We start from the raw sequence: 23,849 nt of genomic DNA on the forward strand, positions 1-23,849 counted from the left end.
GTCATATAGGCGCCATAAAAGGATAATGAGAACACTACTGTAAAAGAATGTTGTAAATTCTATGCGTGTATCCACAACAGAATACACCTCCATGATTAGCAGAGTCAAGTTTGCCTGTCCTTTTGTTTTTGTGCAATTGTAAGTTGTAATATTATGTTTATTTGAGTAATCTCATAGGATGCGTTTGGCACTGGTACCGGTAGTAAAACGCTTCAGTTTACCGGTGATCATCTTTAGCTTCAGCGCACACAGCTCAAACAGCAGAACATTAAGAACTATGATTGGGACTGTCATATTATATAACATTATAATGAGAACATTATTGTAATAAAACGTTGTAAATTTAGTTGCTGTACAGCGCATCATTTTGTGCAGACAGAAGTAATATTATGTTCGTGTTGTTTAAATATCTTATTAATCTCATCTAAAATCAACTGATTGCTTACTATTTCAAAGCAGAAATTAGTTAGTTAAAAATAGTTCTAAACAGAATTTTTTTTTTTTTACTTGTGCGAGGTATGAGGAACACGCACATTCACTCATCTGAACAGTTATATTACATTAAGGGGTTATTCCAGCAATAGTGCCTTTACTGCTACTGCTCTCATAAATATGATTACAGTTTACGTTTACGTTTATGCATTTGGCAGACGCTTTTATCCAAAACGACTTACACTTATTACAGGGACAATCCCTGATTACTTGTTACATGTAGAATTTTAAACCTACACTTAATTTCTAACAAAACAAAATCTGTTTGACTTACATGCGTCCATCGGCACTCGTTCATTGAACACCCGAATTTAACAAGGTGCTTGTTGTCAGAATATGCTAAATGTAAATACTCGCAGGATTTTATGACATTTACAGATAATGATATAACCATAAAATGTAAGTTATGCGCTGAGGAAAACACGTCAGAGGCATTAAACATCATGCGGATCTGTCAAAGAGCGAGAGGGCAAGACGCGGTAACCGATTATGCTTTAGTTTGAAGCGTTTACAAATATAATGCATTCTCATGTTTCAGACAACTTGGATCATGCATCTTTCCCGCAGCAACTCACTCTGTGTCGTTCGCTATTTTCCATATGCGTTTTGTCCTTAGAAATAAGTTATGTAAAGCGGTGTGACTGGCTGATGGTTTCCGAGTACAGCGTGCAGACGCGACTAATCCATAATCAAATTTGTTGTTGATTTATTTTCTTTATCATTAATAATCAATTTTATTGATTAGTTGTTGCAGCCCTACTTTCATTTTTGTAACCAGGCTCTCAAAAATTGGTAACACTTTACAATAAAGTTTCATTAGTTAACAATAACATTAGTTAATGTATTAACTAACATAGATTAACAAATATGGTAACAAATGTACTGCTCATGGTTAGTTCTTGTTAACGTTAGTTAATAAAAATCCAGCTGTTCATGGTTTGTTCATGCTAGTTCACCGTGCATTAACTAATAATGTATTAGTAAATGTTGAAATTAAAGGGTAACTTCAGTGATTTATCATTAAACTTTGTACCAGTAGAAACCCGGTAGTATATTCGAATTATGGTACTTCTCCCCCTCATGTCCCCCTGAGACGAGATAATTATGCATTTTATTTTTGGAAAAAATCCACTGATGATGCAAAAATCATCATTTTGTGCCATCTGAGGATTTTTGGCCAGAGCCTAGAGACTACAGGAGCTAGTTTCGCATGTTTTCATCCCGCCCATAGGGGTGGGATCTCACTCACAGAATGTAAATGCGCACGGCCGCTTCCGCTCGGCTCGGGCATTCATAACAGAGCGGTACGGAGCAAAGTGAGTGTTTCAACTTTTCAATTAATTCCTGTGAAAGTTTAGCTTCCACATGCGATCTGATAACGAGAATGACAGCCGCGCTTACCTCAGCTCTGCTCAGCTCTTCTCTTGTGATGAATGAAACCTGACTCCGGCTGCGTCTGTGACGTGACTTTCGTTCGGCTCACTCACACTTTATTGAAAAGACACTTTCAGTTTTTAACTGTAGTGTTTGTTCTCTAACTGAACGAAATGATATTACTATGAATATCAAAATGACGTCGGGGGTGTTGCCGCGGTGGGCAAGTGATAACCAATAGCCGTGGCTTTGGGAGTGGCCCTGTAGGGCAGCGAAGCAAGTGCATTCTGGGAGTTGTTGTCTTTCATCCACATGAGACAAAAATAAATGTTCTGTCTTTTCTCAGTCTAGAAGGCACCAAATTCAAAAATAATTTCACATTTCTACTACATAAATGACAGTTTAAATACACATTCATCTTCCCAGTGACGAAGTGCCCCTTTAACATTAACAAAGATAAATAAATGCTGTATAAGTGCAGTTCATTATTAGTTCATAGTAGTTAATGCATAGTAATGCATTAGTGCATAGTAGTTAATGCAGGTAACTAATGTTAATATAAAAAATCATGACGTTACACACTCTTTTTTTAGAATCAAATAACTAAAACCAAACTTACTGGAAAAACTAACACTTGAAAAAACTGTGTGAAATATCAGAAACAAATGTTTTTTTTAAGTGTAATTAGATTTTTTTGTTGTTGTTTGGTTTGCATCCCATTCGATTACATGGAGAGGGCAGGGTTTATGACCTATACTATAGCCAGCCCCTGGGGCAATCAAAATGTTTTGGATTCACTTTTCAGGACGTGATTCATGCATGCGTGTATAAATATATTCCTACTTATCGCTTCCACCCACTTGACTATCTAGGTTCTGGAGTCTCCTCTTCGCAGAGGAGACTCTCTCCCTTGTTGAGGGTGAGGGGAAAATAGGGCGAGACGGATGTGTAAGACCTGGGGGCGCTGCAGGACTTTGGAGTTAATGTTTTATTTTCGGCTCAGTGCGGCTGCGACCCAGCGCAGCGCTAACGTGGGTAACGCAGCCTTGAGGTAGAGACTCCAGAGGGAGAAGGGAAGTCAAGCTACCTTTGCCGTGAAGTTAGCCAGATAAGGCGCCTCATTTTTCTCTGTGATTTATGACTGTTTTTGTTTCCTGGGAATGGGATGATGAATTTGTTTTCCAGTGTTTTTAATGCTCAACTATGAGAGAGAGAGAGAGAGAGAGACATTCTGCCCACTCCTCTTTTATGCCGCTTATGGCTCAAACAAGTGGGTGATTGTACATGTGTTACTTCAGCGACGCTGCTTTTCAGTGTGACTGACCTGTATTCCCATTGCAAGCATACATTGCTCTAAAACTTGTTAATTTTTAACACTGGCTAACTTTCAGATTTTCGTTCGCTCAGCACTGTTATATTTCTGCAACGTCTGTGGTCAGGTATTCTGCATATTGCCATGCTCTTGAAGGTCAGTTTGAATGCATTAACCTTGCTATGGATTTGCATCAGATATTTTAAAAGAAATGACTTGCATGACAGTCATTTGCCTCTGTAAGGAGTAGATGGGAATTTTGTCTCATTCACTATTTAGCTGTAAAACAAAAAGGGATAAAGGGAGATGAGAGAGAGAGTTAGAGAGAGTAAGAGAGAGAGAGAGAGAGAGAGAGAGAGAGAGAGAGAGAGAGATTGAAGAGACTGGTCGTTCAGGGCGTGGGAGGATGCTAATGAAAGTGAAGGGTTGCTTCCGGGGGTCAAACAGACCAAGCTCTCACATTTTCACATCAATCATATTTTTTTTTTTCTCTTCCTTTTTCTATGTTTCAGCAAATATAAAGATTTTCACCAGTCCTCTGCGCTTACTCTCCCTCAGGAGGCCGATTGTTTTAATAAAAATGCAACATGAACATTAAGGCAGGGGTTTTCAAACTTTATGATTCCAAGGACCCTCAAATTTGATCCTCAATTTTCATGTGTAAAAACTGTACAAAAAATACAATTGGCTTGTCACTGTACTAAAGAAAATAGTTAAAATGTTGTCAGTTAATATCTATTTAAACTCACTGCAGAGTTAAACATTAAAAAGAACATTTTCATATTACATTGTGACTTCATATGCAACAATGTGACTTAAATATATTATCTCACATTGTGATTTATTTTATTTTAAACCTTTATTTTTTAAAATTATTTTACCTTTAACCTTTACACTTTTTATTTACTATGTTAACAGGCTTCCGTTAAACATTTAAAGTAATGTAAATTTTGTAGATTTCTTTTCACTTTTCCTTTCCCCCATAGCACCCAGTTGTGGTTAATGGTTCCCCTGACTACACTTAAGTTTAATAAGGGTCATAGAAACGGTATTTAGATTTGGAGTTTGTTAGAAATGTGGATATTTCAAAAATCCGGTAGGGTTTATATTTCATTTAAAGCACATAATGTGAAACTTTGTCCGTTTGGCCTCATCTTTTCAGGTTTAAGGACCTCACCTCCATGTATAGCTAGTTGAAACTTTAGATAAAAACCCACAAAGCACACAGGGAAGGTGAAGGACCGAAGTATAAAGACAGATGAGAGACAAGAGGGGAACACAAAGGGGAGCTAAAGAAGAGCAAACCATCTCATGCTTATTTTCGTCATGTTTTTCCCGGAACGAATTTGCCACTTTATGTGATTATGAGCAGTGGGACACATCTCTCAATGCTGCTGCTCTTGATTGGAGCCTCCTGTGGCGGTAAAGTGTTCTGCCTTTTGTTTAAGACTGCCGTTCTGCCGGCACTTGTGGGATTGATTAATATTGTTATTCAGACACGAGCGTCCATCTCCAGATGTTCTTCTTTTGTAATCGAACACTCCTTCGAAGAAGGGGGCAGGAAAGATAGGGAACGTAGGAGAAAAGAAAAAGCGAGCTGCTGTTTGATGTCAGGCTTACTGATACAAAAAGGCCTGGTAATGATTGCCTTCACTCGGGCTGATCACACCAGCTGCATCCCTTACTTCTGAGAGGAGAGAGGGAAAGAAATGAAAATGATTCTGTAGTCAAGACGGCCAGACTTGGATGCTCATTTTATTCAAGGAATTTTCAAAAGAGATTTGGCTTCTGATAACTTCACATAGTGGTAGATAACAGTTGTTTGGGAGAAAGTGTTTTGCTTGATTTGCCGTCTGTGAGAATGTGAGATTTCGACAGGGCGTGTAGGAGGGTGCAGCGTCTAACCTCTTTGCTTTTCCGCCCGCCTCATTCTCACACACGCTGGCTTCTCTCCACCACATCGTGTTGACAGTAACTGCCACCCTGTTGGTTTGAAGGGAGTCACCCTTGCTTTTTCAGCTGCCATGCTTCGACTGATTATTCTTGTCTTCTGCTCCGGGTTTCACCTGCTGATGATGGGAGAATATGGTTCCTCACGTGTAAGTTATGCATTTCAATGAAGCTCTTGTCAGGACCCTAGGCCCGGCCTGCTTGGTATTATCCACTGCTTGCTTTCTGTAAGCAAGAGTATAAATTGAATTTTACTCTTACGTTGCGACCTCATTCTTAACCTGTCAACATCTGGCAACCCATCTCCTCTAACACTTTCCATTAATTTCCACACACTTGTCTATATATATATATATATATATATATATACACACACCTGTTCAATTTCTCATTAATGCAATTATCTAATCAACCAATCCCATGGCAGTTGCTTCAGTGCATTTAGGGGTGTGGTCCTGGTCAATGGACAATCTCCTGAACTCCAAACTGAATGTCAGAATGGGAAAGAAAGGTGATTTAAGCAATTTTGAGCGTGGCATGGTTGTTGGTGCCAGACGGGCCAGTCTGAGTATTTCACAATCTGCTCAGTTACTGGGATTTTCACGCACAACCATTTCTAGGGTTTACAAAGAATGGTGTGAAAAGGGAAAAACATCCAGTATGCGGCAGTCCTGTGGGCGAAAATGCCTTGTTGATGCTAGAGGTCAGAGGAGAATGGGCCGACTGATTCAAGCTGATAGAAGAGCAACTTTTTCTGAAATAACCACTCGTTACAACCGAGGTATGCAGCAAAGCATTTGTGAAGCCACAACACGCACAATCTTGAGGCAGATGGGCTACAACAGCAGAAGACCCCACCGGGTACCACTCATCTCCACTACAAATAGGAAAAAGAGGCTACAATTTTCAAAAGCTCACCAAAATTTCACAGTTGAAGACTGGAAAAATGTTGCCTGGTCTGATGAGTCTCGATTTCTGTTTAGACATTCAGATGGTAGAGTCAGAATTTGGCATACAGAATGAGAACATGGATCCATCATGCCTTGTTACCACTGTGCAGGCTGGTGGTGGTGGTGTAATGGTGTGGGGGATGTTTTCTTGGCACACTTTAGGCCCCTTAGTGCCAATTGGGCATCGTTTAAATGCCACAGCCTACCTGAGCATTGTTTCTGACCATGTCCATCCCTTTTTGACCACCATGTACCCATCCTCTGATGGCTACTTCCAGCAGGATAATGCACCATGTCACAAAGCTCGAATCATTTCAAATTGGTTTCTTGAACATGACAATGAGTTCACTGTACTAAAATGGCCCCCACAGTCACCAGATCTCAACCCAATAGAGCATCTTTGGGATGTGGTGGAACGGGAGCTTCGTGCCCTGGATGTGCATCCCACAAATCTCAATCAACTGCAAGATGCTCTCCTATCAATATGGGCCAACATTTCTAAAGAATGCTTTCAGCACCTTGTTGAATCAATGCCACGTAGAATTAAGGCAGTTCTGAAGGTGAGAGGGGGTCAAACACAGTATTAGTATGGCGTTCCTAATAATCCTTTAGGTGAGTGAATATATAGAGGTGTGATGATGCATCTATTTTTTTTACTGTAAGCCTGGGGCGTTTTAATTGCAGCGTTGGTGCTGATGAGAAGATAAATTGATTGATTGCGTTGTAGCCTAATTTGTTGTCTTTATTCCCTTCACTTTGTTGTCCCTGCTGGAAGCTGTTAATTTCTTGTTGTCAGTCTCCACCATTTTTTAGACTATGACGTTACATTTAATGAGTTTATAATTTCTTAGTTCTCTCAAAGATGAAAATTCTGTCATCATTTACTCGTTCCAAACCTGTAAGACTTTTATTCATCTTCGTAACACAATTGAAGATATTTTTAATGAAATCTTCAAGATTTCGGTCTCCTCTTTGACCATCTACGCAACTACCACTTTGATGCTTCAAAAAGTTCATAAAGTGATAGTAAAACTAATTCATGTGAATTGCTTGATTTAGTCCAAATTTATATGATGAACCGATTAAATTTAGGCTTTTATTTACATATAAAAAATGATCAATGCACACATCAGATATGGTAAACGGAAGCTCAAGCATTGACATGCAAGAACCAATGAGGTTCATTCTTGTGTTACGCAGCACGCTTGAGCTTTGCACGTCGAACATGTACCGTTGAGCTTCTGATTATGTTCACTGATCAATGTTTATATGTGAATAAACATGACATGAGGGTGATTAATTGATGACAGAATTTTAATATTTCAACTGGAAATAGCTTTCACAATCCACTCTATTTTTGACAGAAATTAATACTTTATTCAGAAAGGAAACATTAAACTGATCAAAAGTGACAGTGAAGAAATGTATAATGTTGCAAGAAGATTGTTTAAAATAAATGTTATTTTGAACTTTCTATTAATCAGAGTATCCTGAGAATTTTTCCGGAGAATTTTTTGCTGAAAATTTGGCTTTGCCATCACAGAAATTAATGTTTACAAATATATCAAAACAGAAAATTATTAATTTAAATTGTAATAGTATTTCACAGTTGTACTGTTTTTACTGTAATTTTAATCAAATAAATACTTGCATATGTTGCGCATATGAGACATCTTTAAAAAAAACAATCTTAATGACGCAAAACTTTTGAATGATAGTTTATACTTATTCATTTTCAGAATGAATAAGTATGTCTTTATCTCTTTTTCTTCCCGTCAAGTTAGTTTTACTTTTTGTCTAAAATGTTGTCTATGTTACAGTGTATTTATATCAGCAGCATGGTTGTTTGAGACACTGTGCAAAGTAAAGTAACAACAAAAACAAATCCACAAAACTGAAATATGAGTAGTGCAAAATAAAATGTAATAAGATTATTATAGTAAAAGTGTCTTTCTCTCTTCTGTTTCACTCTCATTGGCCATCTTACACCTTCTGTTGATCCTGTTTGCATTCCATTACACTTCACTATTTCTTCATTCCTGAAAAACTACTTGATTATGCCATTTTGCCAGAAATTTGCTCCGGTTGACAATCTTCCCATTCTGATTTTTCAATTACTGACACTTTCTCAATCTTATTCCATCCATAAAAAACTAAATAACCCTACAAATGAGATGAATTCAGCATGAGGGCAACACAGCGTCTAAGTGCACGTTTCTCACGGAAACCGACATTGTCTTTAATTTACCGCTCATTTGAGTGTTGTGACACGTCCGTGCCTCTTTATTCGGCTAAACTAACAGTTCATTTCATCCATAATAACCAGCATTATTGTCGTCATTTTGATTTAGACATGAGCTGGAATCCCATCAGCAAATGAATTTTGTTGATGGACTACTACACTCCCCTTCTCTGTTTTCTCCGCTCCAGTCCGATTTGACAAATTCAATTCAGGGTGAGCCCCCCTTTTGCTTCACCTTGAAAATTCACACAGGCATACATGCTAGGATTTGATTAGTGGATGCTTGGAGGCATGCGGCTTGTTGATTAGAATTGGACGAGGACTGCATTTTGATGGGAACAGACATTACACTGACTCTTGCTCTCTTTCTCGCCACATAAACACTCGTTCTTCCTCTGTATTGCCCTCGTACCTTCTCTGCGAACCTGCTTTGATTCTCTGCATAACTCTCTACTTTCTTGCCGTCTTTCAACGTACTCTGTCACTCCCTCATCAGCTCCATCCTTCTTTCTTGTCTTCATCTCCTTCCCTCATGATCATTTTTTTCCTCTAGCTCTCCTCCCTGTGGGAAGCCTTGTTCCTGGCCATTGGCAGGTTCCCGATACAATCAGGGGAAAAGCTGGCGAATGAAAGAAACCTATGGCTTTTTTGTATGCAGCTACGTATTACTCTGCTCTCTGCTGATTATTTTGTTACTATGGTACATTTACCTCTGTGGTGAGATGTGATTAACCAGATCTTAGGGGGCCTGAGCCCTCAACTCCCATCGCAATCAGCCGCAATACCTAAAAGACTGGCCAAGATTTCATCTTCCTTTCACACCTCTCTAGGACTACAAGTTAAATATGTTCAGAGAGCCTTATTCTGTCTACGTACACCCAAGAGACCCCATGTACTGGAAATCATTATGATCCCTTTGGAGTGGCTGAGGCAAGGAGAAGTTACTGAACAGAAATATATAAAGGAAGGAGTGGGGGAGTGAGACAGAAAAAGAGAAGTATGTAGATCCATATTTAGGACATGGTGGCTTGTATCAGGTCCCTTCATCATAGCTTCTCATGTCCCTGGGTTCCAGCTATAGTACGACAGCATCCTTCCATGTTGGAGAACTCATAGTTTTGATCCTCCTAGGGTTTATTTGCATATAGGGAAGGACTGTGCTAGTAACTCAAGGGAAATGGTGACATGTATTCACAATATATGGTGGTGGTACACATGCACAAAATATCATGTTTTTTGGATTTAGTGCCAACACAGCATTTTATGTTATGTTTTGCATGGGAACATTAACAGTGGTAAGACAATAGCCTTGTGTGCAGCGCTACAACGTGCCGCAGCTGTGCTTCAGGAGATCCGAGTTCGAGTCCCGGCTCAAGGTTCAATCTTTTCAAACATCATAGTTTGTTTGAAATTTACATTAATTCAAAACACTTTCTGGAGCTTTGTTATTCATTATCTGTCATTTTTATTAGTATTAGGCTGTGTTTATTTTTAATTGATACTTAATGATAACAACATTGTTAATATTTGATCTTAATCTGTAGGGTTACAGCGTGAAAACAACACATTTCAAAACATATCTCTGTACAAATCCGTGTTGGCTGAATATGTTTATTACAGCTTTAAAAAGACTCTAAACATTTTTGTTGACTAAAATTACCCTCAAAAAAGTAGTATTTTGTTTTAAATATAAAAAATTAATAAGAGTTAAAAAGAATACTAAGATTACAATTCAGTTAAAAAAAACACACATTTAAGGTTTAAATAAAGTCTCGGAACAGTATTTATTTATTTATTACAGGTGTTTATTCCCTGTGTGATTTAAAATGACGAATACAGAATCTTATTCTTTCAACAATTTACATTTGTATTGCTAAATAAATTGCAGTGTTGCTGTGTGCAATTAAAATGAAAATAGTACAAGCAACAAGTTAAGAACCAAATTTTTTATTTTCCTCTCTCTCGCTGGATCTCTTTCAGCAAGTTTTTTCGCTCTCCCTCGCTGATGTGCGCCGTATGAAAGAACGGCGATTTACACCTTTGTGTTATCCACACACCATTAAGCTACTAAACTGTCCCTCCCAACCCTCATCTGTTAGGAGGATCGAGTGTCTGAGGCTGACTACTAAAAACAAAGAGAAGTCACACAAGAACAATTCAAACTTGAATCGCTGTTCTAAACATTAGCTTTAGTTGAAACATAAGGACGTTTTATTAGGTTTCGTCCCTGCATTTTAATTCCACTGTTGTGGTTAAATTCATGGACACTTTATTTTTCTGCATGTTATACGCAGGGCTGTACGGGAATACTTGTTTCAATGTGCATGTGTGACCTGTTGAAATACATCAGTGAATTATTAAATGATAATAAATAATAAAATATTTTTGCACCTGCACCAGTGGAACAGTCCTGAAGATATATACCGGTATGTATCTTTCCTGTAGCTCAAACAGTAGAGTGTGGCGCAAGCAACGCCAATGTCATGGGTTCGATTCCCAGGGAAAGCAAGAACTGACAAAATGTAAAATGTGTACCTTGAATGCAATGTAAGTCGCTTTGGATAAAAGCGTCTGCCAAATGCATAAATGTAAATGTAATTGTATCTGTGTGTGTGCATTATACCTTTTGAATTTGGCTATTTCATGATGAAACTGTCACAAGGACTCATTTTGGCGCAACTTTCTGTCTGTGAAACTGGTGATATCAATCCTGCCACAGCTCAGCTAGGAGAGCACTTCCTCGGTCTCATCGGACCATCTCTGTATTGCTCTCGGTTTTACTTTAAACAGCATTATCTTTCTCTCTCTCCTCTGTTCTCTTCTCTTCTCCAGTCCACCTTAGTTTCTAGTTTCCGGGTTGTGGTCAATTTCGGCTGTAATTTAGCCTTGGAAGCACACCCACTCCTCTTGACACTGGCTTTCTGAAAATTGGCTATTGATGCTCACCGCTCTTCTACACTTACACTGAAGCAATTTCACACAGTTCTGTGAGACCGCACTCAACACAGCCCACTGACTGACATGATCAACAGCTCATAGTATGGCGGATGAGCTTTTCTCTTGTTCTTACCCGACTGATTTTAGTGGGCTTAAGCGCCAATTTATCAGTGATTCTCTTTGGCCACTGGGGACTTCGGTACACAATGAATCACAACTTGAAAATTTCGTGAAATTGCAGTGCGAGTTTGTTTTTTAGGTGTTTGTGGAAAAGAGTGAGGCTTGAACAATGAAGTTCACCTGCATCTTTAAAAGTAAATTGACGGAAAGATGCTTGCATGCATGCATATTATTGCCTGAGTGGGAGTTTACTTTGAAATGGCAATTGTTAGTGTTAATTTTAATTTAGTCCTAAAATTCTATATTATTTATTTTAATATCTGCCATTTATTATTGGCCATAGCATAAAAAATAATTATAATAGTTTTGATATATTATCTGGGTATTATACTCGGATAATATAATATGAAACATATTTTATTGTAATCTCTGCTTTGTTGGTCAATGTTATTACTGTTACATCCAAATAAAAGCTTATGTTTGCAGAAACATCTGTTAAAAGCTGCATTTGTAATTGAATGAACTCTTTAACCTGCTTGCTACACACAATGGGTTAATCGGTTTGTTTATGCTTATTGAATTCCCTCATTATTAATCAATGCCTCGCTCAACACGCTTCCCCTCTCGATATTGGAGAGTTAAATTTCCGCCGTGGCAATTCCCACAGACAATAGAGGCCAAATCAATGGAGATGTAGAGCGCGAGATTGTGTCTGAATGGAATTAAAATAAACATCTTTGCTCTATTAGCAATGCCTTTCACTTTTAGCTCCAGGGGAAGAGCTTAATTTGTTGAAGGTGGAATCTAGTGACGTTAAATGGGCTCTGAAAAAACTCTGCTCTGATAAAGCTTATTGACCCTTATTGTTCTGTCCTGGAATGTAATACAGTCTGGTTTATTTAGGTAATATGAAGTACATTCTTCAGTTTTAGAGCTTATGGCCTGAACTGCTTGACCATAATTCTTTATATAATAGTCAAATTTTTATGATGTATATTATATAATTATGTGTGTGCATATATATATTCACTAGATAATATATATAGTAAAAAGTAGATTTGATAACCCGTCTAATATCTACCTTGCATGGTTTTTTTTTGTTGTTTTTTTTGCAGCTATCAGAATTACACTTACATTATGATTTTTTCTTTTTCTTTCCAGCTGGGTGCAGAGTTTTGGCCATGAGGGTCTGGGCCTGCTGTTGGATACGCTGGAGAAGCTCCTCCTCAAAAAACAGTAAAACAAATTCCATTAATATGTTTTTCAGCAAAGGCTTCCTACTTGGTTTCAAACTAGTTCTTTACCCTCAGCATTAGCCCTGATCTCCGTATAGTTTAACTAAACTCTTTGACTCTGTTTTTGTCTTCTGTTAACCCACTGAGCTCCTCCTGCATTCACTCACTCTTTCTTTCTTTTCTTTTTTTCAGCCAAGAAAAGGTGGATAAGAAGTGTCAACACAAAGTCATTCAGTGCCTCAAGGCCTTTATGAACAACAAGGTAATAACGTCACCGAGCTGATGGTTCCCTTTATAACTGCCTCCTACTTGAGATAATGCTCATGTCATTGGACAGTTATCAGTTTTCAAAGACCACATACAACCTGCAGCTAAATATGGTTGTGTCTCTTCTTCTCAATGTGAGATTAGCAGTCTTCGCTCCCATTGGTGGTTGTTAAGCTGTAAAAATGGTTTTTGCTTGCACATTTTCACCCGCCCCACAACAAAACACTGATACATCTTTTGTATAGCCATGTATTGTTTTATATTTGCTAGAAATTGTATCTTTTTTTCAGTTTTGTTTCTTAAAAAAAAATATCCTTATTTTTGTCCTTGAACAAGAAAAGTTTAAACAAACTGAAAATGATAAAGCTATAATGTAACCCAATCCCATTAATCCATCATGCTGGAAAATTATGGCATTATAGTTGTTTCTTTTTTTTTCTTTTTTACCCATTTTTACTGATGTTTTCAACACTTTCACAAGTAATTTTTGCTATTTTGACAAAATCTAATTTATGTCAGCCACATAGATAACATTATTTTAATGACCAATCAGCACCAAAAAAACTAAATGCAGAATACATTACAGAAAATCTAACTTTTAAGTTTGTAAGGCATAACAATAGATGTAAGAATTTTAGTTGCAATGTAGCACTGGAATGATATGCCAAAGTTTTGCAGTTTGCACATGGCCAAATAATCTCATGTTATTTAAACATATTCAAAGTAATTTTTTAGACTTGTATTATTTTTTCATTGTAGAGGAATAATGTGCGCTGTCATTCTAAACAATTTATAGTCATTTCACTCAATAGTGACAAGTCTAGAATCACATTTTAGTAAATGTCACTAATGACATAGAATATGTGGAATGAAGTAAAGTTAAAGTGACACGTGAAGGCCAAGTATGGTACCCCATACTCAGAATTTGTTCTCTGCATTTAACCCATGCAAGTTAGTGTACACACTTTAGGAGCAGAGAGTAGTGAACACACACACACCACAAACCATTGACCCACACACCTGGAGCAGTGGACGGCCATTTTTGCTGTGGCACCCGTAGCGATTAGGGATTAGGTGCCTTGCTCAATGGCACTTCAGTCATTTCCTGCCGATATAGAGAATCAAACCCACAACCAGTCAGACTCTCTAACCATAAGGCTACGACTGCCTGCAGATAAATGTGCTACATAAATATGTAGCATATTTATGCATAAATATATAGCATATTTATGGGCTGTGGATGTATTTCATGAGTTTCAGATATACTTTTTTGAAGTAGAAATCTCATCATTACCCTAAAGCACCAGCTTCAAACAAGACTCATTCCAACCACAGTTGTGTGTCAGCCGACCCCTCTTCATCAACTGGTGTGTTACATCTCCGCTAACTCATTCTCCCCGTCGGACGCACGTACCTGCGGCAGCTTTCAAATGGTCAGGAGCGATAAGAGCAGAGCTTCAGATGAAGGGGGCTGCAGACAGCCACCACTCTGAACTCGGGAGGGGGGTACTCCGCACGGCCGAGGTGGAGAGGTCTTAGGGGGCTTTTGATGATTTGCACACTCCTGTTAGAGAGAGGCGTTAGAAGTTGATCTCTTGTGGTGTCTCTGATGTTGTTGAGATAGCCCGCGGTCTGAGGAGATACCCCTGCCTCGTGCACACATACATACACACGTACAGATAGAGATCTGTGGTGTTTTGATCCATGTTCATTCACTGGGTATGTGGCAGATGTTAGACAGACATGTTGTCTGGTGTCAACATATCCCATGATGTTTGAGTGAAGTTGAACTGATCTTATCTGAGAACCTGTTAGCAGTCATCTATCAGCCTCGCTAACAGGTCTGACTCTGTGTTTTATGATGGTGTAAATCAATGTATTTTATTAAAGTAAGCATCGATATTACAGTGCATCAATATTAGAACTTTAAAAGAAAGAAAAAAATATGCACATATTGGCTGATTTATTTTTTATTTGTCTGGAGCAGTCAATATTGATTCTACATGGTTAATATATGATTTAAGATATTTATGCATCCTAATTTCCACTATTTTTATGTTTAGATTGTTAGATTTTATGTTTAGATTAGATTAAAAAAAATCTTTGCTGTGATCTAATGCTCATTTAAAGTAAACTGTACTTTAACTATAGTAAACAATTTAATGGATACTTTTCACATTTCTGAAGTTCTCAAAACTGCTATAAATGTGGCTGGGTAAACAAAGATACTACTTAGCGGAAGTATAGTGGTAATATAGCGGTGAACTAATATAACTATGTGTTCTCATTTTTCTCCAGTAGCTACAGCTCCATAAAAATAAGAAATCAAGTTAATATAGTATCTGGTAAGGACATATTATATTAATAATGCAATCAATCAGTCAGTCAGTAAATAAAGTTTAACTCACTTGTATCTGGTCCGTTGATGAAGCCATGTCTAATCGTTTTACATAGGTGTTCATTCACAACTTACTTCCGGAAAAAGGAATTAACCAATGACATTTCAGGTTACAATGAAATTAGTAAAGTCCCACCCCATGTCAAAAATAAAAAGTTTTTGCGTGAGCAAAATAGAAGCTTGAGCGCGAGTGTGGGGAATGATGGCGCACATGCTGCGAGTCGTGTCCAAGCTCACAGGGGCTTGATTTGCAACCTCAGAGATGTCATGCGCGTGCGGGGGTTTAAAAGGAGCGTGTAGATCGGTTATTCTCTCGCGGGAGTGATTTACTGTGCGTGAAAGCATCAGTTGTGCCCTCGGTTATTAATGCCATTAAAATGCTGCCATGCTGCTGGCGCCGCCGCAGACTCTAAACTGTGCAAGCCAGTCTCAAGGGTCGCGGTAGCATGGTCTTGTGTTGTTACCACAAGCGCAACACATTTGAATTAATGAATGTCTAAAATATAAAACGAAGTAGAAACCTAAAATAGGCCCGAAGCCCGGCCCGCGTGTGAGGTATGATGTGAAAATTGGCCCAAAGCCCGACCCTAGGGGCATAAAGTCTGGGCCCGTCGGGCTCTACCAGCTGGATCAGGTGTGTTTAATTAGGGTTGGAGCTAAACGCTGCAGGGCAGTGGCCCACTGACTCTACAGTATGTATTAAGTTTTTTTCCCCCACAGGAGCTTCAGAATTTGATTTCTATTTTTTTGTGATTGAATTTGTCTCGTCATCGACTCCAATTGACACACCATTTGTTTAAAATGGAAACAAAGCAATTAAGCGCATCAGTGAATCTTTCAGTAAATCTGTCATGGTCACCCACTGAGGAAATATAAATGGGTTGAGGCCATTGTTGTTTTCCTGAAACACTACCCGTTTCTGTAGTGTCACAGAAAAAACACTTCTGTGTAGTCATTTTTGGCATTAATTTGTTGGAAATCCCATTTGTGTTTTCTGCAAGTTTTAAAATCTACTACACACACCTCTCAGCCCTAAAGGTCTGGTGTTATCCCAAGCACACGACAGGTGCAGAGAGCCTTATTTACCCAGAGGCCTGTCACCACTCCAGACCTCTCACTTTAGCCCCGTAGCATCATGGGACGTATTCCGCCCATGTTGCCTGCCAGCCAGGTGCTCCCGTCCAGCTGTCACCAACTCCCACTGAATGAAGACAGAAAATGGCTCAAATATGTTTACATCCATTACTGTGCGTAAACACTGTGATAACGCGTTATCTCCCCTGTGCCTCTGAGGCGGGAAGGATGTTTTCATACCTAAGTTTGCATAAAAAAACTGCAGAAACATCTGTTCTGAATGACAACAAGTCTAAGATATGGCAGTCGCAGGCATTAATTGGCATGAGTTATGGAGCAATTAACACAACTTGGTGAATTTGCTGTCCTAAAGCTCTTTAGTCAAATTAATTCACTCAGCATGATTCATGTCTTGAAAATTGCTTAACTTGAGTCACAAGTTGTTTTGTGCTGTTGCAAGATGGCAGCTGATTTGGGTCTTCCAAATGTAGCTTCACATTATGACAAATATTTATATTTGTTCATTTCTAAATAAGCAGATCATGACATTTCATAATTAGTCTTTCCATTTTCCAAAACATTTTGTGAATCATTTTTTTCGCCAAGTGAATCTCTTATACCTAAAGATTGACAGAGTAGAGAGATATTGTCTTTCAAGTTACATCAGAGTGTTTTGAATTAATGAGAAATTCGTCCTGTGGTGTTGGCGCTGCGGTCGTCATTAACCGAACCCCCCTGTGTTCAGACGTGGATATTCTCCCCTCTTTGACTCCTCGCTTCTCTCTGCGGGTCTCGATCCGCTCTTGTCGTTCCAGACCCCCAAGGCTTTTCTGTCCTGTGTCTGTGTTCTTCATTCACCTTTATGCTTGCCATTTCTTTCTTTATTTTTTCACCCTCCCTCTCTCTTTCACGCTACTATTAACATATCCCTGATCGCAGATTTATCATTACTTCAAGGACAGAGCAACAGGCAGCTACGCCATGTCCTTCTTTGGTTCCTCCACTTTTAAAGAGTCACCTCTAATTTAAAACTAAAACTCTTCTACAAAACTACTACTGTGAATTTAATGTGTCCTCTCAATATTTTATATAGCTTCATATATTTTGGTTTGGTTTGTTTGATTTTGTTTTGGTATTCATTTTTACCACATTCGGCCGGTGACAGATTTTGACAGACAGCTCGCCTGCCACACACTTCTCTGTTCAGCCTAGTCATTAGCTCTTCTTTTTAGCTCTCCGTTTTGTGCAGTAATTTTTTTAAAGTCATTACATACAATTCAGATCCACTGAATTTATCTTTTACTGAGAAGCTGTAGATTTAGCAGTGGTGCTGTGTCACCGTGGAATATAATCACAGAGTTACACTGGGTTATGAATGACATAACTTTTTCTGTCTGTCTGCAGTATGGACTGGAGCGGATCTTTGGAGAGGAGACAAGTCTGGCACTGTTGGCCCAAGCCATTGACCCTTGTCAGCCGGCCATGATGACAGATGTGGTTAAACTGCTTTCTGCAATCTGTATTGTGGGAGAAGAAAATACGTAAGCCTCCCGACTTGCAGCCTTTCAGTTGAAATCAATCTGGTTATGATGCAATTATTGTTCTTTCTTATTTCAGCCTCATTGAATTATTTAATTATTCAATTTTATAGTTTCTGTTGATGTTTTATGTCCCCATTGTGCTATTCAACCTCAGCATTCTCAAATAGGGTATCACTTATTTATTTCATATATTTTTTGTGTGTTCAAATGCTTTTTTGGGCCACTGTTTGTTGAACTTCATATCATGGCATCATAATTAAATGTTTTCTTTAGTTCTGTGTATGTTAGTTACTGTTTTCTTTACCAATTTGTATTCATTAGTATAGCAATGTACATATTCTTACTGTGTACATATTCATACTTTATTCCTCTTTTTTTGCATTGAGATTATAAGGAGAGCATACATTTAGCTTGGATGCATACAGGATTCATCAAAACACACTTTTTTTTTAAATTAAATATCAGCTCCATGTAAACCATGACAAATGTGCAGTTGTCTTTTATGAAAAGTATATTAGGAGCAGTAAGTGCATTTAAACTGCCCTCCATACCAGTGAGAAGTGCAATCCCAGCATAACTCTCTGCAAAAAATGTAAAGCCAAATCAAAGCTGTAACATTTACTTTTACTTTTTTCCCTGCATCAAGTTTGGAGAAGGTCCTTGAAGCCATCACCACAGCAACAGAGGGAAGAGGGGTGGCCCGCTTTAACCCTATCGTCCAAGGCCTTAGTGTTCGCTCCGTCCAGTTACAGGTAAACGTTCACTGCTCCTTATATACCTTCTTGTTCACTCATCTTCTGCTGTTAAATCCCCATCAATGCCCTCATGACCTTGTACGGTAAAATATACTCTCAGCCAAATATATATATTTATACCTATGCTAGATGCAAAAGAAAGTGAATCTGCTCTCAGGCTGAACTGGTGCCACTTTCTAAAGAAAACGAAAATAGGATCACTCTGATCTGTGTATGTATCTGTATTTTTTCCCTATATACACACACAAATGTGAAATGTTGGAGAAATGATGCTTTGAAATATATGAAACTTAAGACACAAATAGGTGGCGGCAAGTGATTTAATGAGTCATTCATTCAACCAATTTGTTCAAATGGCTGATTAATTCGAGAATGAAACAAGAATCATTCTCAGCTGAAAATGTTTAGTGGGCAAAATTTGGATGCCTTCCTAATTATTTTTTTGTTATTGACATTTTATTCAGGCTAATTGTCTTGTTGGGCAAGTAAAATTCTCTCACTTCAAAAAATCCACTTGACCCTGACAAGCGGAGAATGGTAAATGGACTGCATTTATATAGCGCTTTTAACAGACCTACGGCCATCCAAAGCGCTTTACATTTATGCCTCACATTCACCTATTCACACACTCATTCATACACCGACGGAGAAGCATTAGTGCCAATCAATGAAAATAAATAATAAATAAATAAATGGAAATAATTTGTATAGTTAAATATATAACTAAATTCAATATAAATTAATTTATAAAATCAAATATCACTTTTAAGAAAGAAAGAATGGAACTTTTTTTAATATGCATTTTCTGAGTTAAATCTATCTTGCTTTTGTTTTTATTGGCAAACAATTGGCAAAGGATTTTTCTTTTTCAGTGATGCAACAAATATCACTGTTAAAATGACTAGTTGTCTATTAATCTATCTATTAAACAATAATCTACTGTCTATTAAACACTTAAGTATAAAACAACCCATTTTCACAGTGCTGTTCACACTATTGTGACTATTGTGTGCATTGCTCAGGTGGGGAAATGCATTTCCTTTATATACTATTCCATTTTGAGTTTCCTCAGAGATTTGGGGGCTGCTAAATGGTCATGCTGAGATGAAGCACCAGCAATTTGCTTGATAGTGTCTTCAATATAACGATGAAGTCACAGGGCCCTGAATCACCTCTAAAACACAATTTACACTTTAAAATCACCTGCCGTCTGTGTATAGAGGCCTACACAGTAAACAAATGAGCATGTCTGCTTGTTGAAGATCAGTCTTTTATACAAGAACACATTTCAAAAGCTTATAAGAAAAGATATTCAGTGCTCCTTTAAGCTGTATGTTGCATATTTAGGAGTGAAATTCGTTATAAAACTAACTTCATTTCCTGCCCCTTTCTCACAAATCAACATGACCTTTTGTATAGCCAGCATGCTTAGGGGCTCAGGCTATTTCTAAGATTACTGCTGCCAGTTATAGCACTTCATTAGCACTGTAAAGCACAAACTGGCATTAGTTAAACATCCCTGTTGAGATTTAAAATAATTCCATAAATAATTAATAATTTGACTATGGATATAGTCCTGTGCCTGTAAATAAGACAGAAGTGCACAATGAGTCAGGGTCTGTAAACCACAAATCTTGTAATGGACCGTTTTCTTAAAGGTAGACAGTACAGTAGAAAACTTATTTGATATTCTAGAGTCACAAGCCATGATTGACTCTAATAACTGTATAGATCATGGCTAAATCAGAGCACTAATGTGTAAAAAGACTATCTGTCTGTCTGTTATTCTGTCTGTCTAGTGTCTTATCTATCATCTCTCTATTGTCCGTCCATTGTTCTTTCTGTCTCTCTGTAAAAAATGTACATTTTTTAAAGGCCCATGCAGATTTGCTGGCCCTACAGAACAACATGCACTGGTTTGGCTGTGTTAATTGCACGTCTTCATTGTTAAGGCTGATCAAAGTAGTCGTGTTTCAATTTAATTGGTAGCAGAGGGAGGTGAAAGAGAGGCACAGATCTTTCCCTTCAAATATGTATAGAGCGAGCACGTGTTCACATACTTTCTCATATCCAGCATTTAGGATAACCCACTAACTCAGCAGTTAATGTTACAGCTAAAAAATATATCATTTTGAAATAGAATGCTTTCATTGTGCTTTAATGCTTTACTGTGACCTGCAGAGAGCAACATATTTAGTAGTGCTGCGACTTGAGCACTCACTTCAGAATATTATGTTTAGCATTAATCAACGCACTAATATCTCTTCTTTCAGTCCAAAAGCTTTTTGTAGTGTTGAATAGTTAATACGAAGCAATTGCATGCACTACAATAGCAGGTCACACAGGAAACGGCCCCTTATTGGCCGTTTTCTCTCCATTAGGAATTGTTTAAATGAGAGGAGAAAAATATCCAAGACACGCGATGGCCAACTGGTGTGTTTAGAGGCCTCTAGTAATGTTCTGTTGATTGAATGGTTATTGTTCCTGTTTGCTCATAGTCAGCTGTGATCTCTTTTAACCACATTAATCATTTATCAAAGACCGTTATCACTGAGAACAGTTTTGGAGTTTTCTTTAGGGTTTCTCTTTCTCACTCCACTCTGTTCTTGCCTGATATATAATTAGGGGCTGCATCTTCAAATAGATGCTCTTAGAGACACACATCTAGAAAAAGTGCATACAGTTCAGATTGTTTATGTAGGAATGTGGCGGCAGGGAGTGCTCAGGGTCGCCCATAGACTGCACATACCAGCTTTATTTTTTGAAGAAATTAAGGAAAGCTCGAGGATACCAAGCATATTCCTTTTGCATGTGTGGCTGTGTGCTCATCCATGGGAGTTAGTAAATGATTCAGCATGTTGTTTTATCAATGCATAATTTGTGTTTTCATGTCTACGTCTAGTAGATATTTCTTTTAGCACTGTATTACCCTAAGCTAATCGAGAGTGAGTGATTCTCACAGGAACAGATTTTCTCTTTCTCTCCTCATCCTGTCCTCTCACCACTCCCATTTCTCACCAGGCATGTGAAGTAGGCAGATTAAAAAGATGCTAAAGTTATTAATGGCAGATATGTTTTTCTTTTCCATCATGAAAGTAGTCAGCAAGTGTCTCTTATAGGCTCAACTTTGCTGAGATTCCTCCTGAAGTTCAACCGTTGAGCCACACAAATATGAATAATACAATGCCATCGTCTCTTAAATCAAAAGGTTCTGCTTATGAAATACTTATTCTGCCCACACAGATCTTAAGCAGATCTTTTGTTAACGTTTTTTTTTTTTTGCTATGTGAAAAATGTCTTCAATATACCTTACCCGACTATTTTTTATTCTTGTCCTGGGACCTTTCGAGTTTTGAATTAGACATATTGCCTAGAGTTCTTTGGGCACACAGGTAAAAATATTAATTCTTTAATTAATCAGCCAGTGACCTTTTATAAACCAGTTGTTTGAAGTGAATCAAAATCATACAGCACAACCAGTATAGTCTGATTCACAAAATATTACTCTTATGAACATGCTTATATACTGCATCACTCAAGACTCTTGGGGGTTACCATTTGAATAATTGATGAATGAACTAAATAAATTATGCAATGTCATCTTTTTTATTCATTATGTTTTGACCCTCAAGATTAAGATTAGAAATGTTTCCTAGTATTAAGTCTGAGTAAAAATATTGATTCTTCGACTCATCATAACTCTATTGAACTCGTGACTCTTATAAATTAATTATTTTCAGTAAATCTGAATAATACGGCAAAACCAGTATAGTATAGTCCAGCGGTATTTAATTAAAGTTCCAAGATGTCCGATCTCTATATTTCCTTCCCAGCAGAGGTCCAGACAATACTTTTTTTGGAACAGTTATGCATTTCCATCAGGGCAGCCGCAGTACTTTGTAAAAGAAAAAAATATCTTAAACTAAAACAGTCCTCAAAGATGAGAATCTTGAGCCCAGAGAGCCAAAGCTGTGATGTCTAATAAAATTTACAAATATTTTCCAAAAAAAGTTAATATATCTCCCAACTGGATATTAATATAAAAAGTTAAGATTAAATGTTTTAGCAGGCTATTATTTATTAATTTATATATATTTTTTACATTTAGACTAGGGGTGGGCGATATAGCCTCAAAATTATATCACAATATTTCAAGAATATTTGCGATAACAATATGACGGTATAGAAATGTATATGGAATATATGGAACAAAGTGTTATTGGTTATTGCATCTGGTAGGCAGCAGCATTTATTAGTGCAAACAAAATGAAGGGCATTATCCATCCTTTTCGAATGAGCTTCTGTAATTGTAATCAAACTGTAATCAAATGAAAGCAAAGTAGCCTTGGTACAAGTTATTATTAGTGTTTTCACTGGAAATCTTAAGTAAAACTATAACATAACATAACATATAACATAACATATAACATAACATATAACATAACATATAACAACATAACATAACATAACATAACATAACATAACATAACATAACATAACATAACATAACATAACATAACATAACATAACATAACATAACATAACATAACATAACATAACATAACATTTTAGTTTAACAGTAACTAAATAAATGTATGCCATGGTCTGTCTGAATGTTTGATTCTGATTGGCTGGAAGGTGTGCAATAAAATTGTTTAATGCACAGGTAGTTCCAAGTCAGATGAATCATTGTTCTATATTAATGCGCTGAGGTGCGTTTACATGGAGCGCTGTAATCAGTTTAAAAGTCCAAAACGAATGAAAATGCTCCATATAAACACCTCAATAGCCACGTTTACATGAATCCGTGTATCATTCGTTCAGTCGATTTTTGATTTAATATTGAAAAATGAGAAAACAGCTTGTTTTTCGTTTTTTCGTTTTTTTCAGAAAAACGAAAAACGAGATTTCGACTTGATTTTTCGTTTTTCGTTCAGAGGTAGAAAAATTAATAAACAGTTTGAATATTCGATTTCTACACGTGGGCGGGAATTATACGCCCCTTTCTGCTGATTGGTCAGCCGAAGATCAAACTATTCCGTCATCGGTTCTTCCTCAGTTCCGCACAGCAGAATAAAAGTCATGCGCTTCTGCAGCTGTACGGATTCTTAACGCGTTTATTGCAACTACATTTAATATTTTTCCTCATCAAACAACCAGACTAACGAATGGCTCGACACAACCCATACCGGGACGGGGCAG

The 23,849-nt window shown here is 37.6% G+C and overlaps 1 protein-coding gene across 1 annotated transcript in view; it reads left to right on the plus strand.

Moving 5' to 3' along the window:
- The window catches only part of diaph3 (diaphanous-related formin 3), a 429,281-nt gene that overhangs the window by 158,595 nt on the left and 246,837 nt on the right, over positions 1–23,849 (plus strand). The window contains exons 5-8 of the mRNA XM_079844146.1: positions 12,539–12,613; positions 12,805–12,874; positions 17,756–17,892; positions 18,539–18,644. Of these exons, the coding sequence (XP_079700272.1) occupies positions 12,539–12,613; positions 12,805–12,874; positions 17,756–17,892; positions 18,539–18,644 (388 nt within the window). The remainder of the gene's footprint in view (positions 1–12,538; positions 12,614–12,804; positions 12,875–17,755; positions 17,893–18,538; positions 18,645–23,849) is intronic.

This window comes from Gobio gobio (assembly GCF_949357685.1).
Source record: "Gobio gobio genome assembly, chromosome: 19".
NCBI lineage: Eukaryota > Metazoa > Chordata > Actinopteri > Cypriniformes > Gobionidae > Gobio > Gobio gobio.